Consider the following 21,331-nt stretch of genomic DNA (forward strand, 5'->3'; position numbering starts at 1 on the left):
ACACCTGTCAGAATGTCAAGTATCAAAAAGACAAAGAGGGGCGCCTGGGTGGCTCAGTCAATTAGGCATCTGACTCTTGATCTCAGCTCAGGCCTTGATCTCAGGGTCATGAGTTCAAGACCTGCCTTGGGGGGCGCCTGGGTGGCTCAGTCATTAAGCGTCTGCCTTCGACTCAGGTCATGATCCCAGGCTCCTGGGATCGAGCCCCGCATCGGGCTCCCTGCTCCGCGGGAAGCCTGCTTCTCCCTCTCCCACTCCCCCTGCTTGTATTCCCTCTCTCACTGTGTCTCTCTCTGTCAAATAAATAAATAAAATCTTTAAAAAAAAAAAAAAAAAAAAAAAAACCTGCCTTGGGCTCCACCCTGGGTGTGGAGCCTACTTAAAAAAAAAAAAAAGACAAGAAGCAAGAAGTGTTAGCGAGGATGCAGAGAAAAAGGAACCCTCTTGCACTGTTGGTGGGAATGTAAATTGGTGCCCCTACTGTGGAAAACAGTATGGAAGTTCCTCAAGAAATGAAAAATAGAACTACCATATGATCTAGTAATTCCACTGCTGGGTATTTACCCAGAGAAAATGAAACACTAATTCAAAAAGATAGATGCACCCTTGTTTATTGCAGCATTATTTACAATAGCCAAGAATATGGAAGCAGCCCAAGTATCCGTTGAACAATGAATGGATAAACAGGTGTGCTGTGTGTGTATATATATATATATATAAAATGGAGTATTTCTCAGCCATAAAAAAAAAAATCTTGCCATCTGCAACAACGTGGATGGAGTTAGAGGGTATAATGCTAAGTGAAGTAAGTCAGAGAAAGACAAATACCATATGATTTCACTCATGTGGAATCAAAAAAACAAACAAGCTATGAGTCTACATAGCTACAGAGAACAAAGTGGTGGTTGCTGGAAGGAAGGGGTTGAGGAGGTGGGCAAAATGGGTGAAGGGGAGTGGGGGGCACAGGCTCCCGGTATGGAATGAATCAGTCACAAGGGTGAAAGGTGCAGCACGAGAAATATAGTCAATGGTATTGTAATTGTGATGAATGGGGACAGATTGGTAGCTCTCCTTACGGAGAGCACAGCACAGCATATAGACGTGTCCATTCGCAGTGTTGTACGCTTGAAACTAACGTCACATTCTGTGTCCACTATATGCACAAAGGAATGAACGAAGTGAAGGAAGGGAAGTGAAAGGAAAAGCTAATACTGTCACCATTTGTGCTCTTTGCATGCTCCTGCTAACCCTCAGCCCATGAAAGTCAGTCCAGAGTCTTCTCCATCTAGTAATGCTTCCTATTCTGTAGTGCTTTCTTGCTTACAGGCCTTAGTTTTGTTATTTTCTCTCTCCAACTTATTTTATTGGAAGTTACCTAGCTTTCACCCCAGTGGCAGAGATTTTTCTCACAAATAGTAGTAGGAAAGCTTCATGATGCCAGATCTCGTCTGGCATTTAGTTTCACATCACCTCATATTTAAACAGTTCTTATTTATTCACCAATTCTTGCTTACCTACAGTGTGCCAGGCATCAGGCTCCAGAGATAAAATGGTATATACTGAGCAGACATGCTCTCTTCCCTCCTCGAGTTTACAGTCATAATTTCACTTTCTTTTGCAAAATTCAAAATAACTTAAAAGTTTAGAAGCCAAAGGTTAAGCTCATTGGATAAGAAGTTGCAGAATCTATAACTCCATATGTAAATTGTACAGTACACCAGATGCTCACCTCTGATGACAGTTCCTACCCATACTTGGGGGTCAGCCGCCGGAACAGAGAAGCAGGATGAGAGTACAGGGGTATCACATCAGCCATAGACATCAGGTTTCAAAGGCAGGGTCTAAGACAAAGATCTAGTTGGTAAATTTCTTATCTGCAAGCATGGGCATCACATCCACTGAGCAGGTTGCCCAGGATCAGCGTCGACTGGGTAAAGAGCCTCACATTTTCCACTTTTCATCTCACGCTCATCAGGAGAGGTGGCCTGTTGACTGAGCCCTGCGGTTATCCCTCTGCCTCCCCTTCCCATCCCTTCCCTCCCTGTCACCAGGTAGGGGTGGGGGGCGGCGGGTGGGAAGGGGCCATGCGCACAGAGTGAAATGCACGTAAATGAAATGAGAGTTGTACCCGCATTTGGGAATTGCCACGTGTGCGGATATCAAACAAGCGAGTTATAGACTCATCCAAGTAGCGAATGTAAATGTGTACTCATTTCTGTAGTACAATCAGCATTTAGATTACAGGCTTATCTTTACGGCACCCAAATGCAGCCACTTCTCTGGAGAACTATTTACAGCATTATTTTTATCTCCTGGATAGTTTGGGAAGCCAAAGTTTAAAGGACTATTGAACAAATGAGTTTGGGAATTACAACATTGAGTTCAATTAAAAAGCCTTTTTAGCTGAAACAATTGTTTATAGCACCATATTTAATTCCTATAAAACTGTATTGTAAACTATTTTCTGAGAGACGGAGTTACGTGAAAAGTTTCTTGCCCTTGGTAATTGCCGCTTCCTCTGCTCTGTGGCGCCGTGTCCTGGGCTTGGGCTTAAGACAAAGATTACCTTTTGTGCAGGGCCACTGGGCCTAAAAGTCTGGTGAGAAGCCTCTTTAACCCGCTTTCCCAATTGTGTTGTTTCTTCTTTGCCCTTCTCTGCAGTTTCGTGCCTTAGCGCCGATGTACTATCGAGGGTCGGCTGCGGCCATCATTGTTTACGACATCACAAAAGAAGTAAGCCTTTACATTTGCCATAGACTGTTTTGAAAGCTCTCTCTTGGCTGCTTCAGCCTCCAGTCGCTTTCGTGTTTTGTGTTGCAGGAGACATTCTCAACACTGAAGAACTGGGTGAAAGAGCTCCGACAGCACGGCCCGCCCAATATCGTCGTTGCTATTGCCGGGAATAAGTGTGATCTTATCGACGTCAGGTGCGTTACGAGACCAGGAGATGACAGTGCTGATTATGTGTTCCCTTTGTTCCTGAGCAATATCCAGTATAAGAATCTTGCTTTTATTTTATCTCTGACATTGAAAAATTCCTTTTTGTTTAGTTGAAGTCCTGACGTTTCAAACAAAAATTCAGAGTTCAGACCTTTGGGGCTGATTAGATGAAAGAGAGAGAGCGAGGCACAGGTGTGTGATTTATGTAAACATTGGTTACATCATACTTGACATTATCTGAGATGAGTGTAGCCCCCCAGGTCCCATGACGTCGGGTGCTTGAATGGGGAAAACATACATACTTTAAGGGAAACACATTTACTGGCAACTTCTCTGGACTACTTCCAGGATTCCCAAAGCAAGGACTTGACTTTGGCGGGAAAAGCAACCCTTGCCATCAGACAGATGCATTGTTAGTAGTGCTGAGTTCAGTTTTGTGCTCTGTAACCACAGCAGTGGTATGATTGGGAAGACCTCATGTCAGGGCTTGGTCACTGGCCGTTCATGACATCCTTTGTCATCACTAATCTGGCTAATGACTGGGTAGGTAGGGTAAGCTCTTGACGGGTAGAATTTCTGATTTGCCATTGTTGCCTTCCAGAGAAGTCATGGAGAGAGATGCTAAGGACTATGCCGACTCCATCCATGCGATCTTTGTGGAGACCAGCGCGAAAAACGCGATCAACATAAATGAACTGTTTATAGAAATTAGTGAGTATCTCTGTGCCCTATGGGTTTTCTCTTTGCAAAGCGCCTTAATACAGAGTTACACGGCTGGGGAGAATTCCCTCCGCACATCGAGTGGTCTGGTCTCCACCATTGTTCTCAGTGGAACGAGGTGGGAGAACATAGGAGTGGCGGCCAGGTCTCAAATCATGTTCTAATTGCTGGGGAGCTGCTGCCTCCCTTCTCGAAGGGTGTTGCTACCGAGTAAACAGTGCACAGGGCCTGGAAGCTGCCACCTCTCCCTCGGTCTCTCTGTAAATGTGTTTCAGTTAGTCATCCAGAGTCATCGAAAACAAACAGATCGGTAAAAGGAAATGAAATGCAGGTGTGACTCCACTGTAAGAAAACCCTCAAAAATGAAATACCAGGCGAGTAGAAAGTAGGGCCTCTTTTTCCACCCTTCCCCCTTCCCTTTCCAGAAGTGTTAACATGATGCCGCTAGATGGAAGGAGGCTGCAGCATCCCTTTGGGATCCTCTACAGATTGTATCTGTGTTTATTCATTTCATTCAAATTCATCAAAATATTTGTTGAGAACGGCTCCAGGCCCAAGGGAGACCGTGGTGAGCAAGACAGGCGCAGCCCCTGTCTCCTGAAGCACACGTTCTGCTGCAGGGGCCAGGCAGTGACACAGACACCATTGCGATCCCTTCGGATGATGCGCAGCGATAGGGAAAACATAATGTGGGATGAGGTGAAGGAGTGTCTGTAGGTAGTCAGTGAAGGCCTCTCGGAGCAGGTGATGTTGGAGCTGAGATTGGGCAGAGCAGGCTCTGCGGAGATGGGATTCACGTTACCGTGTCAGACTTCCAGGTAGAGAACAGGAGAAAGCAGACAGGGCACAGTGAACTTCCTGGGTGAGGTCAGAGGTGACCGAAGCTGGAAGCGCACTTGGCCATCGTGTAGAGGAGGGAGTGCAAAACCCAGCGCCCCACAAGGCCAGGCAGGGATGGGCCACCAGCACTGGGACATGGGAGCGGCAGAAAGCCCGCATGACCCCAACAGCTGGCACATGTGGGCCCTGCTCCAGCAGGTGGGGTCACACTGGAATGGAGGCTCCTGGTTGCCCAGTTAATTACTGGGGTTATTTTTATCTTTTTTTTTTTTTTAAAGATTTTATTTTTTATTTATTTTATTTTTTGAGAGAGAGAGAATGAGAGAGAGCACATGAGAGGGGGGAGGGTCAGAGGGAGAAGCAGACTCCCTGCCGAGCAGGGAGCCCGATGCGGGACCCGATCCAGGGACTCCAGGATCATGACCTGAGCCGAAGGCAGTCGCTTAACCAACTGAGCCACCCAGGCGCCCTATTTTTATCTTTTTTGATGACTTTAGTTTGTTCAGAGATCTGGATTTTATGTAATGTGTCGTGCTGTTTAGATTTGGCCGTTCAGATATTTTCAAAGCGCTGTGCAGGCCTACCAAGCCCATATGGGGCCACTGGCCTATGGGCCTGCAGCCTCTCGTCCAGTCCCTTCCCTTCTGTGTTTGAAGTCATGATGTCTGTTGTGTTCCTCGGCTATAAAGAACAGTCACCCAGATGCATGTTTGAAAGGCAACCTGAGGCCAATCGGGAATTTTTTAGTTGAAGCTAAAACATCTAAGGGCATGGTGTTGTGAGTGTGCCACAATTATCGGGTTTTTTTAAGTGTTCTTTACTCCAGCGGTATTAAAAACAGGAAGGTAGTGAGTTATGCCAACAATGAAAATTCTTATATAAAACTAGCATGTACATACTCATTTTAACTGTGAAAAATAAAATAAATACATGTTCACAAAGATTAGAAAAATTTAGAGAGATGTAAATTTAGTTTATTGTTTACTGGGTGTTGTAAAATTGCATTAGCACAGTGCCTGGCATGCTAACTTTTTATTGAAGTGTAATATACGTACAGAAGGGTGCTTAGCACTATAAAACAGAAGGAATTTCCACAAACTGAGTATACTCCTACAGTCGGCACTCAGATCGAGCCCCCAGAAGCCTCCCCCATGCCGTTCCAATTCCTCTCTGTCCCCCGCCCCCAAGGAAGCACAGTCCTGACTGCTAGCTCTTCAGATTTGTTTTGCCTGTTTTTATTCTTTATATTTTCTAAAAAACATACTATCTATCCTCTTCTCTGTCTGGCTTCTTTAGCTTGACATTACATTTGTTAGATTCATCCATATCATTCCATGACTCATCCTCATTACTGTAGTGTGTGTGTGTAGTGGGGGAGAATATCCACCGTGTCGTTCTCCATCCTGTTGATGGGCATGTGCGTAGTTGCTTGCAATTCAGAGCTGTGGTAAATAGTACTTCTGTGAGCACTCACTTCATATCCGGTGTGCACACTTTGCGGACACATGTTTCTCAGGTCTGTTTATACCCAGGAGAAGATGGGTGTGCAGGTGTTCGGGAGGAGGTCTTCAAAGTGGTTACACCAGCGGGCACTCACACCAGTGGTATATGGGACCCCAGTCACTCTGAGTCTGCTGTGTGTATCTTGATCTGCATTTATGATCGACAGTTAATGAAGTTGAGCCCCTTTCTGGATATTTATTTATTTTTATGTGAAAATATCTGGATATCCTCTTTTGTGAACTTTTGCCTATTTTCCTGTTGGGCTACCTGCCTTTTTCTTAATTATGTTTATAGTTTATTTTGGATATGAGTCCATCATTGATTATGTGTATTGGAAAGATCTGCTCTGTGGCTTGACCTCCATTTGTGAATCAACTGTTTCATAGAGCTGGGATTTTTAATCTTGATATAATCCAAATTATCCTTATTTCCCCTTATGGTTAGCACTTTTAGGTTCTAGTTTAAGATGTCATGGTCTATTCCCAGGTTATAAAGATGTTCTCCTCTGCTTTCTTCTAAGACTGTTTCAGAGATGGCATGTAATACCAGCTGGATTTCCATGATCCATTTATTAGAAATACGTAACAACAAGAAGCTTCAGTAAAGCTTTTAAATAAATTTGCAATTTATTCACAGCAGTATCTACAGGCATTTGAAAAGTAGTTATAGGACATTCTGGGGGACACTTTGAAGTGTAGACACCATGCTGTGTACTACCCTCCTGGCTTTCCAGGCTGCCCAACATGCTAGAGGCTCCAGGCTTGGTGACCAAGGACCTAAGAATTGGCAGCCTTGTTAGTGCCACAAGATGCATGTGTCTCTTCATTCCATGGTTTCAAAATCCCTCCGTGCCCGGTACTGTGCTAAATAGATACCGGAAACAAAGATGGAGAAAAAAGAACCTTTTACCTCGAAGAGCTTAGGGTCTAATTCAAGGGACATAGCTCTGTAGGCAAGTAAGTAATGTGCTTCTGGCTCCTGGCTGATTTTAGTGTGGGAGGTATTAGAGAGAGCTAAGAAGTGGGAAGGCATCTGGAAGGCCTTTGTGCATGGACACAGCCCTTGCGTTAGGGGCTGGGTAGGTGGATGGTGATTTAAGGTTTCTCCTGAAATTGACATTATGCTTCACGGAGCAGTAAAGGGAAACCTGTTCATTCTCATGCATTGTTGGTAGGAGAATAAAGTGGCACAGCCTCTTCAGAGAGCAATTTGGCAGCATCTGTCAAAATTTAAATTGCACGTCCTTCTTGCATTTGTGCTAGATAGACACTGGGAATATGGTGTGTGTGTCAGATAAATACCCAGGAGTAGAATAGCGTGACCCAGTTCTTCCACTCCTGTTAATTTATCTTACACATTGGTTCGCAGAGATATTTTTTACATTGTTGTTAATACCATCACAGTGTTGGAAACAAACTAAATACCCATCAACAGGGGGATGGATAAATAAATCACAGTACACCCATGCGGTGCAGTAACACGGAGCTATTAGAAATAGTGCTGCAGGGGGACCGCCCCCAGAGCGTCTCCAGTGGAAGCGGCAAGGGGGACAACAGTGCACCTGTCTGCTCCTCTCAGGGCTTGAGGAGGGGGCCAGGTACACGTGTGTGTGTGTCCTGTAGGCCTCCCTGCACACCTGTCTCTGGATGGTGGCTCTGCCCCGAGGCCGAGGGACAGCATGTTCGGATGGAATTACCAAAGTGCATATATTCCCTACTCAGGCTGTTTTGTTGGCATGTAATTTCTTTTTATTTAAAAACATTTTTACTAAATGCAATGTGGTATCCTTGTCCGGCCCCTGAACAGAAATAGGACATGAGTAGAAAAACTGACGTCGTCTGCACAAAGTCTGGACCTTAGTTATAGTTAGTGATGTGCCAGTGCCCAATTCTTCATGTCCACAAATGTCCCATGGGAGTTAAGATGCGGACATGCCCTGGGTGAGGGCTAGGTAGCAACTCTCTGCGTTATCTTTGCAACTTTTCTATAAATCGAAAATGATTCCCAGATTGAAAATTTGTTCAACTCTTTTTATTTTAGTGAAACCCGTCAAATTGCATCTGCACAATTGTTGCGTCTGCGAATGAACAGATTTGGAAAGTTAAAGTTCCTTCCCTTCCCTCCTCTCCGTCTAGGTCGAAGAATTCCGTCCGCTGACGCCAACCCGCCGTCTGGCGGCAAGGGCTTCAAGCTCCGGAGACAGCCTTCCGAGCCGCAGCGAAGCTGCTGCTGACCGAGCCTCGGCCTCCCAGACTTGATGATGAAGTAGGTGGTCCAGAAAGTTAACAGGAGGGCTGGGGTCCCTGCCGGCAGGTTTCGCCTCGCCGGTTTGGGTCTTCATGCAAAAGGACTCAGAGAGGTTGGCCAGTTCCGCTTCCTCTTTGGAGGCTGCAGCAGTAACATTTCCGTCTGCAGACCGCCGTCGCGTCACGAGTCTGGTGTGCAAAGGGACTGCATCGTTGGCTTTTGACCTTGCTGAAAAGGAACATGTAATTGTATGGATGGTAGGATTAAATTGTTGAGTAGTTTTGTAATCAAGATTTTATGTAACATTTGTAAAGGGAAAATTAGCACTTTCATGGTTCTTGAGGAAGAAAAGACCTTGCAGAGATTGTAATTTCCTTGGTTTCCCGTTACCACTGTTAGAGGGAATCGTATCATTTAAAATGTGGTAGGTGATCGTAAGTGGAGGGATGGCAATCATTATTGGGAGCTAAACTGGGTTATTTATAGGACTGATGGAAATGACTCCGTCCCCACCATCTCTAAAGCACTTTAGCCCATGATAACATACAGTAAATTAATAACGGTAACCACAGATGCATAGCTCACCCGAGGTTTGCATTCCAACCTCATCCTGTATGTGTCACAAAACACATCATTGGCACCTTTTTAAATAAGCTCTCATGATCAAGATGGTGGCGGTAGAGAAGCTGTATGGAATAAATTGAATTGCATATGTTTGAACTGACTAGCAGTGGTTTAAAAAAGAGGAAGAAGAGAGATAGTAAAGAAAGTGGTGTAAATTCTGTCAATTTTTTATTTAACCCAGATATTTTGGTGGGGAAAACAGTTACCTGTTGCTTAGCATATGTAAAGTTGTAGTCTATATTTATGAGACCATTGCTTAAAGATTATAAATTATGTAAATACATGAATAAATTCTATGTTTCACCCAACACTCCATTTAATCTCGCAGCCAGTGTCTTGGTGTGCCCACCCACCTCTCAGCCTGTCTGTGGGGGGCTCTGCTGCACATTTCTATTGGGCGAGAGCACAGAGCACTTGGCTTACAGTCTTTGAAGAGGTCTCTGCCTCTCCTTCCACCCACCCCTCCCTTCCACATCCCATCTGGAAATCATAATAAAGACATATGCCACTTTGACGAGCCTGACTAGCCCTTCCTAGCCTGGGGGTAAAAGATTACACTCCAAGTTCAAGTCATTTCACCTGGTCTTGGTAATAAGTTTCTTTTAGCATTTACAACAACCTCAGACAAGTGTTTCAAGCGAGCTTTCCTTGTTAACAATTCAGCTTATCTCTCCGTTTCCTTTATCCCCCTGCCTCTGTTAGTGGTTAACACTCTTTCCCTCAGGGAGCCTAATGAGGTTTTTAATATAATCTAAAAATAAAGCACTGAAGTGAAGTTGGTGACAATTTGCTCCTGGTCTAATTTGGCACCCTTCCAACCTGAGTATTGTAAGGGAAGGAAATTTACAAGATTAAGTAGGAAATGAAACAGCTTGAATTTCAAACTAAATTGTGTTTTCAGAGCTATCCTTAAACTGAACAGTTGAAACTTTTAAAAATAATTGTTATTTCCCTGTGCCCTCCACTTGATATGGGTAGATTTTAATGGGAAAATTATAACCCAGATTAAGTAAAAAGCGATTCCCTTTTCCCTGGTGTATATCTTAAGCATTTGAAATTATTTATTCTCTTGCTGAAATCATATGGAAAGACTGTAGTTAGGGAAAATTCTAACGTTTTGTTTAAAATACATGCGGACTCGGTACCCTCCTAGCAGCTTGCTCCCTTCCCACCATGAAATGAGCAAGCTGTAGGAAAAAACACATGATTCTAAGGGTGGGCTCTTGACACCTGAAGAGGGTTGAATTTCCTTTTCCATACATGCAGATGGATCAGGGCATCTGGCCTCGGCCGTGGTGTGTCCCTAACACTCCCACTGCTGGGCCTCCATCTCCACGACAACAAACAAAATGAAAACAAAGGGTGCTTGACTCACTACCAAGAGGGGGTGCACGGGTGGCCCTTTCTGTCTTACTTCACCGAAAGATGACGCACATCTGTGACCTTCACATTCTTCCCACCAAACCTGTCAGCCTGTCGATGATTCCCTGGGGCCTGGGTGCCCGGGGAAGGCCGCTTGTTTCCGTGCGTCTCTGACTGGCAAGGCGTCGGCCTGCCTCTCATCCTGTCCCCACTGTCACTGCATTTAGCCCAAAACAGGGCCGGCTCTTCAGGCCCTCCTTGGCTGTTCTTTCTTCATGACTTCTCACGCTCCTCCCTGTTTGTAGAGAGGGCTTCTGTTTGGTTCTGGCCACATGTTTTAGTCCCAGAATGAATGACGGGTGGGTGGCTCGTGCAACATCACTGTCTTCCTGAGTTCTGGGGCCTCTTCTCTTCTGCCCTCCTTTTCATCAGACTGTTTCAGGAATCGACGAGAACCTGCTTCTCATGTAGCGCTTTCTTAACCACTAGCCGCAGCACCTTGTCATCTTGGATCTTTGTGATCCATACCCCATGAAAACAGGGGGAAATGTTTCCATTTGTTTTGTTCGCTTGTGTGATGCAGAGATGGAGATTAAAGGCGGAAGCAGTGTCTTATTTTGAACATGCTTTGGATTAATAACCTGACCAAGCAATGATCTAATACACATTTCATATATTCTCAGTTCTTTCTTATGGGAAAAAGCCAGATTTCAAAGGAATTGAGACACAGCCCATCTATAAAAATCTTCTTTTTGGTTCCCTTCTGACAAAGGGCCATTTTAAAAAACTTTGGGGACTGAAAAAAGAGAAAAATCATTAATTAGCTGCAAGTGTATATTGATTCCTCTCAGAGAAACTGAAATGAGCTCTTTGCAGGTGCCCAGTCCTAGGAACCATCAGTCTCCAGAAATCTCCTTTCACACAAGTGTTTTTCCGATTCTGTGGTAACTAATTAACCATCATTTGGTGATTAAAAGAACATAAAGTAAGAGTATGATTAAGTGTCCTTCATTTTAAACTCTCTTTAAGAAGTGATTAGGGAGAAGTACCTATTGCAAGCCCTTCTGGTTCCAAATGAAACCTCCATCACCTGCTTTTCAGCCATAGGCAGGGTAAGTGCTACGCAGAGCGGCTGTGAGAGTTGGTTCCTTTAAAATAACACATGTCCTTGTTGCCCATTTATGATTCTGGTTGACGCGGACGCCTCCCGTATCCGAAGGTTAGCGCCTTTTGTATTAGAGGCTTGACCTCCTCCCTGGAGTGGGCTGGTGCCCTTCTCGAGGCAATCATTTTTCATTATTTTTTAAGTATTATTATAAAAAGGGAAGGAAGACCACATGTAATTTTAGAATTTCTCTTTAAGTCTTGTTTTGTTTTGTTTTGTTTTTTCCTCAAGAAGGAAAACAGGTCTAGGAGACCTTCTAAATTAAACTCTGGGAGATAGAGTAATGAAAATGTCCTTTAGAGAACCGCTCCATGGCTTTCCTGGAGATGTCAAACCAGACTCTCGCTACCTTCTCGGCAGTGTGTTAAAATGGACAGGTCTGACTCAGATTACACTGCACTAATTGGCATGTCCGCCTCGGGGCTTGAAAAGACATTTGTTCACCATTAGATGCCTCTTTTCTCTTCTGTGGGTGAGTTGCAAAAGAGGTTATATAAATTCTTACAAGCATTTTTTCCTACTCATTTTTTTCAGAACACACTGAGAACATGATTCATGGCCCTGCGGTTGTATAAGATACAGGTGCAAAGAATATTATATACAGCAGATGAGCCCCCACACACACACATTCAGATGTCTTTGCAAGAACCTATCTGTAGAAGTAATGAGGGAATCCTTCCCTTCTGAGGAAGAGCTACCGAGAGCCCCTTAACTCTGATACCTACCAGGTACCTGCTTCAGAACATTGGGGGGATGACAGCCCACACACTCAGGCTGGCTCTCTTCTCTAAGCTCAGTAGTCTGTAAATGTTCTTCCTGGCTCTATAAGGAAAGTTAATGATCACGATAAGCTAGATGGTGTGAACTCGTGGAAACATCTTCCTCGTTTAAATTTGTTGGAAAGGGACTGGCAGCATGACTTCTGTTTACTGTTTGACTTCAAGAGAGTCTACTTCTTAACAGTTAAAGTATTTTAAAAAAGGAAGAAGTGGAATGTACTTTTATGGATCAAGCTATCACTATATACCTGCCTTCAATTAGCTTGGTGCATGAAAAGCTCAACAATGATTCAAGGTGTGTTTAGGAGACTTACCTTAACTCCTACAGCACGATCATAAAAAAAACAGTCCAAGTAACAGATCTGTCCAGGAGATACACATTATAGGCACAGTTTTAGAAAAGGGAGGTCATGTGGAAATCTAGCCTAGGCGTGGAAGAAACGACCTCTGCCAATTTCTCTTGACAGCAGAGTTACTTGTCTTGACTTCCAGTAATAGAAATCCAGGCAATTTGATTATCGGATTTGCAAGAAACATTAATGGAATTCTGGGGCATTTGTCCTGTTTTAAGTGCAAATGAAAGTCTAAAAAATATTAGAAGGGTATTACATTTTTCAGGAGCCTCCGGTTTTTCAATCTAAGAGAATGATAAGAGAGACCTGGCGTGATGAAGTTGCATTAGACATAATGAAGAAAGTGAATAAATAAAACCAAGAATTCCCATATTTCTCGGTTTGTCCTTCAGGATGCTCTGAGTATATAGGAAAATGATTTACTTTCCAAATCTAGAAGGACTTCCAGTAGCATAGATCAACTTTAATTTGATGGTCTGCACCATCAGAAATAACTAATATCTGTGTTCTTTCCTTTTAGAGTATAATCAATTACAGATGCTAGAATATTTTTGGCTTCAAAACAAAAGGATTCAGGAGTTTAATAAAAAAAAAATTTTTAAACCTTCCATCTTCTCTTACCACATTGAACATTTTAGATAGTAAAATGAGGATGTACCCTCCATTGGTACTGGAATTAAAACCATGGAGTCTGAACAAATTTAAGAAAAAAATATTTCATTTATTGTTAGCTCGTTTTCGAATCTGTATGGTGCCCAGTACCTCATCAAAACGCTTCGTAAATGAAGCAAACCAAATTCTGGATAGCTTCCCATGAACAGGAATTCAAGTGCCCAGAATTCAGCTAATAAATGGGAAACCTAAGATAGTCATGATTTTTTGAAAAAGCCTTCTTTAACTGGTACTTTTAAACTGTAGATTCTTGATGTTCTCCTTAATCACGCCACAGAAACAGAACGTGCTGGTTTGATGCCACTTCTTGATTCGGGAGCGTGCCCTCGTTTCTGGAAGCAGATTGTGTTGAATGCAGGACGGTGAAGGAAATCACCTTTAATACAGCATATTGCACGGACGGCTGGTAGTCTTTACTCAGAACTGAAATGGCCCGGGTGGCTCCCAGGACAGCATGAGTCAGGTTGTGGAGAACGGAGGACGCAGCTCCTTGCCCACAGCGAGTCCAGAGCCGGCTCGGGCGCGTTGTTCAGCACACAGCAGCGCGGGACTTCGCCTCGGGGCCTCAGTCTCATGTCATTTGTCCTTTATCAATTCTTTCATCAAATCTGTGCCTGAATAGTGAGTTTTACCCCCTGAAAAATGTTGAAAGCGAGGCTGAAGTGTGCGTACCTCTGCTGACTTCGCATATGAGGTTATCACGGAGTTTCTGGAACTTTTCTGAATATGGGTCATGCACGTGATGTCAGAGTGACCGGTCGATTCAGCGCGGGCGGAGGGAATTGTGGGCAGCTGGCTAGTCAGAGCAACTGATTGGTGGCTCTATTTTTAAACCATTTGTTGTCTTGGGGGCCTGGGTGGCTCAGTTGGTTAAGCGACTGCCTTCGGCTCAGGTCATAATCCTGGAGTCCCTGGATCGAGTCCCGCATCGGGCTTCCTGCTCGGTGGGGAGTCTGCTTCTCCCTCTGACCCTCCCCCCTCTCATGTGCTCTCTCTCATTCTCTCTGTCTCAAATAAATAAATAAAATCTTTAAAAAAAAAAAAAAACCCATTTGTTGTCTTGTGTAGACAGGGCTGTATTGGCCTAGAAAAGATTTTTCTTTTTTTACTCTCATCCAGCTCAGTCTTTGCATCATTTCCACCTTATGAGTCGTTCACATAATTGTCAATCATGCCTCTGACCTTCTTAAGAATTGATGTCTTGCCTTCTCTGTGATCGAAACAGACTCCTTGCCTTATTTCTCTTCTTCTCATTTTGCGATGGGCTCTCCCTTAAAGACGCACGGCACCCGCCACTCCTCAGGGCACGCAGCATTGCTTCCCGGGCCGCCTGCCACGGTGGCCGCAGCGGGGTCCGGCGAGCGCCGAGCGCCATGGGGAGACGCAGAGGCTAAGTCTAGGTGAGGAGCTCCCGTCTTTCCAGAGAGGGAGCGGGCCGCACTAGCCGGCGGGGGCAACATGACTGAGGGACAAAACGGGCTTTCGAGTCGGTGACGAGATGGCTGAAGTGTCAGAACATTTCTTCGTCTGTCACAGAGCACCTGTTAACGTATGTAAAGATACACATCTAAAGTCTTGAAGAGAAACAGCTGCGGAGATGAGCCTAGACCTTTAAAAATAAATAAATAAAAGCAAAGCTGTCGTACCAGCAACTCTTATTTCTCCTAAGAATGTCATGCCTTTTCAAGACCTGATGCAAGGAGTAAGATATTTGTGCCTTTTTATAATAGCACCTATTATGGGGAAGGAAGAAAAAAACCAAACCATTACGTTGCTTGCAGGTTCGGCCGCTTTGTAGCCCTGTAAACAGCCCGAATGCGTAGCCACGCCTTCGCTGCATGACGTGTTGCTTCATCACCTGAGATGGAACATTGTAATGGGGATGGCCAAGCTCGCGTGGATGTCAAAGACTTTATTTTTGCAGTCTTTACCTTGGGCTGGACCTAAGTCTACATGTAAACCATATGATGTATGATGTCTGTATTGTTTGTAGATGCTGACGAAAGAAAACTAGATCTTTTGATTTTTTTGTTATAAGACTTTTCTTTTTATACTTAGGCTGGTAGTAGGTAGTTTGCAGACGGTGGTGGATTTGGCATACTTTTAAACTCTATCGTCTTAGCTTGACTGTTCTACGATGAACTTTACAGAGTATAACATGCTAAATCACCACAAAATTTGTTGTATTGTAAGAAGGGTGTAAACATTTTGTTAATAAAATGCTATGTTTACAAATACATGTATTTGCCTTTCAGATGGTTTGGTTTGGTTTCTCTTTTGTGGTTCGTCACATGCTTTTCTCAGCCAAATATTCTGAAGTAACTCTAATGCTATTTTTGGGAAACTGAAATGCCCGAACGTCGACAGCCACTGTGTATGGTGAGCAGCAAGGTGTTTTTGTCTCTGCTCCGCCCTCCCGGCTTCCTGTGTCTCCCTCTCCGAGTCCTTCCTTAGTTAAGGTGCGGGAGGGGGCTGGAGGCAGGCCGGGGCGGGGGGGCCCTGCAGTGAGCATCGGCCAAGTGAGGACCTGCGTCCCACCCTCTCCCCTGATCGGCGGGGTCTTGTCCAAGGTGCTGGCATTTCCATTCCAGTGTTGACTCGAACCCTGGAATCCCCCAGGGCCACTCACCACCTATAGGAGCACAGCTCCTCACACCTGTTTTCTCTTCGATGGCCCCCCTTACATAGAAGCACCATGTCTGTACGCCGTGACTGTCCCGAGAGAGGGCAGACGGGACTAGAGATGGACAGACCTGGGGTGGAGTCCCAGCTAGCCCCTTTCTAGGCTGTGTGGCCCTGGGGAAAGCTCCTAACTTCTCTGAGTTCCATTCCCTTCGTCTGCAAACCGGGGAGGTGATACTTGGGGAAGATACCTACGTACCTGGCATTCAGCACAGCATTCACAGAGAGGAAGCACTCGTGTCTAATTTGTTTTCGAGAGAGAAAGAGAGCAGTGGGGGCAGGGGAAGAGACTCTCAGGCAGACTCCACGCTCAGCACGGAGCCGGACACGGGGCTTGAGCTCAACCCTGAGATCATGACCTGAGCCAAATTAAGAGTCCGATGTTTAACTGACGGCGCCACCCGGGCGCCCCTCACCTATAATTTGCTTTTACAAGCCATCTCCCTGATAATCTTTATCTGATTCAGTTTAAAAAACTATTTGTCATTAGTTTGTTGTTTTTTACATTTCTTCTGAAGTATAACATGTATAGAAAATGCTATAAATACGGTGTACACCTCATTAAATTTTCAAAAAGGAGACATACCCTTGTAGCCACTCTTCAGATCACAAAAAGACATCATCCACAACCCAGAGGCCCACCCGGTGCCTCCTTCCAGTCCCTATCTTGTTTTCTAACGTCACAGGTCAGTTTTGCCTGGGTTTGAACTTGACATACACACCCTGTGGCTCAAGTCTGGCTTCTTGCATTCAACATGGCATGTAGTATTCACATTCGTTCTCAGCTGTACAGGATTCCACTGGGTGAATAAAGTACCATTTATTTATCCATTCCCATTCACGGGCACTGGATTTTTGCTGTTCCGAGCGTACCACCGCAAACATTCTTACACTTGTCCTCGGTGCCCTGTGCAGGTTTCTGTTGGACATACACCTGCGGGTGGAAAGATTGGGTCATAAGAGATACATGTATTTATAGTTTGGTTTATCTTTCCTTAATAGATAGTTTTCTAAAGTAGCATACTGATGTATCTCCCACCTGCTGTATGTGAGAATTCCAGTTGCCAGCATCTTTACCAACACTTGATAGAGTTTTCATTTTATTTTTTTTAAAGATTTTATTTATTTATTTGACAGAGAGAGAGACAGCAAGAGAGGAACACAAACAGGGGGAGGGGGAGAGGGAGAAGCAGGCTTCCCGCTGAGCAGGGAGCCCGATGTAGGGCTTGAACCCAGGACCCTGGGACCACGACCTGAGCCGAAGGCAGACATTTAGCGACCGAGCCACCCAGGCGCCCCGACAGAGTCTTCATTTTAGCCATCTTGGTAGGTGTGTAGTGGGGTCTGACGGTGGAATTTGCATTTCCCTATTCAATATATGTTCTGTAGGGCTTTTTAACCGTTACTGGAAGGGTTCCAGTACATACCGTAGCACATACCCTCCAGTATTACAGACGATACGTCCACCAACAGTGGGAGCTGCCCGTGGTGGACGATGGAGGAGGTCGATGCCGTGGGCGCAGAGCCACGGGCGCAGGGTCAACTCTCAGGTCCCCGTCTGGCTCTGTGGTAAGTTGGAGCAGGAAAGGCCCTATCTAAAGTTGAAAGGTGAACCAAAAACTGGGGAAGACGTTTCCTACGTATATAAAAGAATGGATTACTATCTTTAGTCTACTAACAGTGTCCACAAAACAGAAAGAACAACCTTCAAAAAGGGAAATGACCCGCATTTAAAGACACACATACACCAGGTTCCATACAAGAATTCCTGAGTGGACAAGAATAGCCCCGCAGCCTTGTTTTTAACTGCTGGAGAAAGAACACAAAAGAAGCAAACTGTCACGTACAGATTAGTGGGGACTTGCCCAATATATAGTTGAATGAAAAAGAAAAGATAACGTGAGTATGTATGTGGAATCTGACTCTGTTTCAATAAAACAAGTTACGCCCATGCACGTACCTTTACAAAGTATGTGCGAGCTTCTAAAATCCGGAAATCTGTCCTCCAAGCTGTTAGTCATTATCTCCGAGGAGAAAGGCTTGGATGACAAATGCCACCTTTCCCTCGCTGTGTGCTTTATATATACTTGCATCCTTTTTTACACTATTTTACTGGGTGCATGTGTGGGGTTTTCCTTATTAAAAACAAACAGGGGCCCCTGCTGGCGCAGTCGGTAGAGCCTGCGGCTCTTGATCTCAGGGTCCCGAGTTCAAGGCCCACGTTGGGTGGAGAGTTTACTTAATAAACAACAATGACAACAAAATTAAAAATAAAAATTCAGGAATTCCTGCACCCTAATCCCCTCTCAGATCCTTAATGGAAACTGGCTGAATAGATAAATGGAAGTGACATTCGTCTTTGTTTTCCTTTTTAGAACACACCTTCCCTTCCAACCCTTGTGCACTGCTGGTGGGAATGCAGCCTCTCTGGAACACAGTATGGAGGGTCCTCAAGGAGTTAAAAGTAGAGCTACCCAAAGATCCAGCAATTGCACTACTCAGTATTTACCCCAAACACAAAAATAACTAATTTGAAGAGATACATGTACCCTGATGTTTATTGCAGCATTATCCACAATAGCCAGATTATGGAAACAGCCCAAGTGTCCAACAATTGAAGAATAGATAAGGAAGATGTGGAGTATATTTTTATATACAATGGAACATTACTCAGCCACAAAAAGAATGAAATCTTGCCATTTGCAACAACACAGATGGAGCTAGAGAGTATAACACTAGGTGAAATAAGTCAGAGAACGACAAATACCTTATGATTTTACTCCTATGTGGAATTTAAGAAACAAAACAAATGAGCAAAGGGGGGGAAAAAGACAGGAAAACCAAGAAACAGACTCTTAACTACAGAGAACACACTGATGGTTCCCAGAGGGGAGGTGGGGGGGGGCGGGGGAATAGGTGATGGGGATGAAGGAGCACACTTGTGATGAGCACTGGGTGATGTATGGAATTCCTGAATCTCTATACACCTGAAATTAACGCTGTGGGTTAACTAACTGGAATTTAAATAAGAATTTCAGAAAAAGGTGGGGTAAATTTCAAAAAACACACACCTCCCCTTCAATGTGGTCAGTAAAAACCTTAGAGCCACATTTGGAGCAAGTGGGTAGAACTTTACAGAACAAATTTTTTTATTTTGATATTTGATGTAAATCTTTTCAAGCTGCCCTAAATCCTCTTAAGAAAGAGGGGATATAAATAAATATACGTTAAGAAGAAGAATATTAGTCTATAGCCTGTCAAAATAGTACTGTTGGGGAAGCCAGTCTCATTTATGGATGCCAAGAAAAAGAGAATGACTCTATGCCAAAAAGGAAGAAACAAATTAGCACGCACCCGAAACAAACAGGGATGTTTTAAATGCATACACAAAATAAATTTGCTTTATTTTTCCACAAGCAACTGGCTGCCTGCCTTAGAGCATGTAAGAACCAAATCATGGACCGGGGTTTCTAAGCAACCTTAACGTTTATTGCAGACTTTTTTTTTCCCATTAAAAGTTAAGAACTAGGGCGCCTGGGTGGCTCAGTCATTAAGCGTCTGCCTTCGGCTCAGGTCATGATCCTGGAGTCCCGGGATTGAGTCCCGCATTGGGCTCCCTGCTCGGCAGGGAGTCTGCTTCTCCCTCTGACCCCCCCCCTCTCATGCTCTCTCTCTCTCTCTCTCATTCTCTCTCTCAAATAAATAAAATCTTTAAAAAAAAAAAGAAAAAGATGGTAAATTATAAAATAAAATGCAAAGCCTTTTAATATTTTCAATTGTTTGGCTTATGTTAATACTAGCCACAATCATGATTCTCTACTGAAAAACGTCAGTGTTGTTTGGGAAGTCAGGCATCTCAGCTTTCTAGAATTTACTCCCCCCCCCCCCCCCAGAAGAATCAAATGATCACTTCCCTTTATACCCTCTGCAAGGGACCGCTGCTGGAGCTTACAAGAGAGAGGGAAGGAAAAAAGATTTGACAGCTAACACCTCGTCAGAATGAATCACCTTGTTAATTATGATTTTAACCTGACCTCTGGTCACTTCAATTTTTATCTTGAGCACATCCTTTCAGCAACTTCCGGGAAACAATGTAAACCTGCAGAGATCACCTTTTTAAAGTTGACATAAGCACAAATACCACTGTTAAAGGAGTGGGAAACAAGACGAGGACCAGAATTCTCTTCATTAGTACTCAGTGGAGAATGTTACCTTCAGGTCTCTGTTAAAATAAAATATATGGAAAACATAATGAGGCTATTATGTCTCCATTTCATTAGAGACGGCATTTTTAAGAAGAAAATTGTAGGGCTGTGAACATAAATGGGAGGTTAACGCACAGTCTTGGGGCACAGAAGTCACGCCCGTGGTATACTATCATCAACGTTCCCATTTCAATCCGTGGCTCCAGCAATGGGGTCGAGTGTCTTCTTTGCATATAAATGAGAACACATCATAGTTTGAGCAGATACTACAGCAGTCATGTGGGGGTTCTTCATCAACGGATTCAGACCTGCTGTCTGAATCAGTCAGTTATTACCGTCTGGTCCTCCAAATCATAAAATATCCCACCAAGCATGTTCTGCTTGAATTTATTTCTCTATTTCCTATTTCCAGCATGATAGCCTTAAGTTAAAGAAGTAGGATCCCTGTGGGTTTTCTTGCCCTGTTCTTAAATTACTTCTCCCAAAACAAATCTTCTGAATGTAATAGGAGTTGGGAACATGGGTGGTCAAGTGGCAGTTTTAATAAATGGCCTGTTAATCTTGCAGGTGCTGAAGTTTTGAAGCCTCTTAAGAGTCCGTGTAAGGAGACGATCATTGAGTAGATCAGATTACCTCCCTCCCCCACCAAAAAACAAAAACAAAAAACAAAAAAAAGAACAGCCACCTTGAACAGAAGAAGAAGAATCTCACCAGCTCTTTGGCATGAGTTAGATTAAATGATGTGCAGATTTCCGTGATCCAGAAATCTTGATGAGAGCATTTCAAGAAGTAGAATAAAATTGCATTTACTTGGAAAATGGGCTCCGAGATGAATGACTCAGGGCTCATGTTTCAAAGAGGCCTCCAAGGTCAGCCAGAAGACACTTAGTATTTTGCTGACTCAGGCACTGTGCTGAAGCTTTGGCTGCCTCCTCTGTGAGTCGGAGTGTGATTTTATTTGTGAAATGATAACAATGCATCTTCACGCGGTGACTGTGAATAGTTAATGATGGCAAACAGTCAAGCTGCGGAAGCCAATATTACTGATCGCATCAATAATAAACATAGAAGTTTCATTACTAGCCCTAGCATCCATCTGTTACCAAACCACACATTCAGTGCCTGCTTTTTTTTTTTCCCACCATGAATCCATCAGCAACTTCTTTATTGTTTCTCTAATACAGCCTAAAACATAGAAAAATTCGTCTTTACTTTTCATAATGCTGTAGTTTAAAAAAA

The 21,331-nt window shown here is 44.0% G+C and overlaps 1 protein-coding gene across 6 annotated transcripts in view; it reads left to right on the forward strand.

Moving 5' to 3' along the window:
- The window catches only part of RAB22A (RAB22A, member RAS oncogene family), a 61,672-nt gene extending 40,581 nt beyond the window's left edge, over positions 1 to 21,091 (forward strand). The window contains exons 4-9 of one of the 6 annotated variants that reach the window (XR_010405938.1): positions 2,662 to 2,733; positions 2,821 to 2,927; positions 3,542 to 3,651; positions 8,139 to 8,268; positions 15,461 to 15,584; positions 20,660 to 21,091. Coding sequence is in view for 4 of the 6 variants with exons in the window: in XM_054510165.2 (XP_054366140.1) it covers positions 2,662 to 2,733; positions 2,821 to 2,927; positions 3,542 to 3,651; positions 8,139 to 8,236 (387 nt within the window). In the remaining 2 variants the exon portion in view is untranslated. Of the gene's footprint in view, positions 1 to 2,661; positions 2,734 to 2,820; positions 2,928 to 3,541; positions 3,652 to 8,138; positions 15,441 to 15,460; positions 15,617 to 18,262; positions 19,566 to 20,659 lie in introns of those variants that run through there. The other 5 variants (XR_010405939.1, XM_054510165.2, XM_064573397.1 and 2 more) reach the window with 5 other exon arrangements.
- The last annotated feature ends 240 nt before the right edge of the window (positions 21,092 to 21,331 follow it).

This window comes from Mirounga angustirostris, unplaced genomic scaffold, assembly GCF_029215605.1.
Source record: "Mirounga angustirostris isolate CCGP_5_RB_7025 unplaced genomic scaffold, mMirAng1.0.hap1 SCAF_10, whole genome shotgun sequence".
Taxonomy (NCBI): domain Eukaryota; kingdom Metazoa; phylum Chordata; class Mammalia; order Carnivora; family Phocidae; genus Mirounga; species Mirounga angustirostris.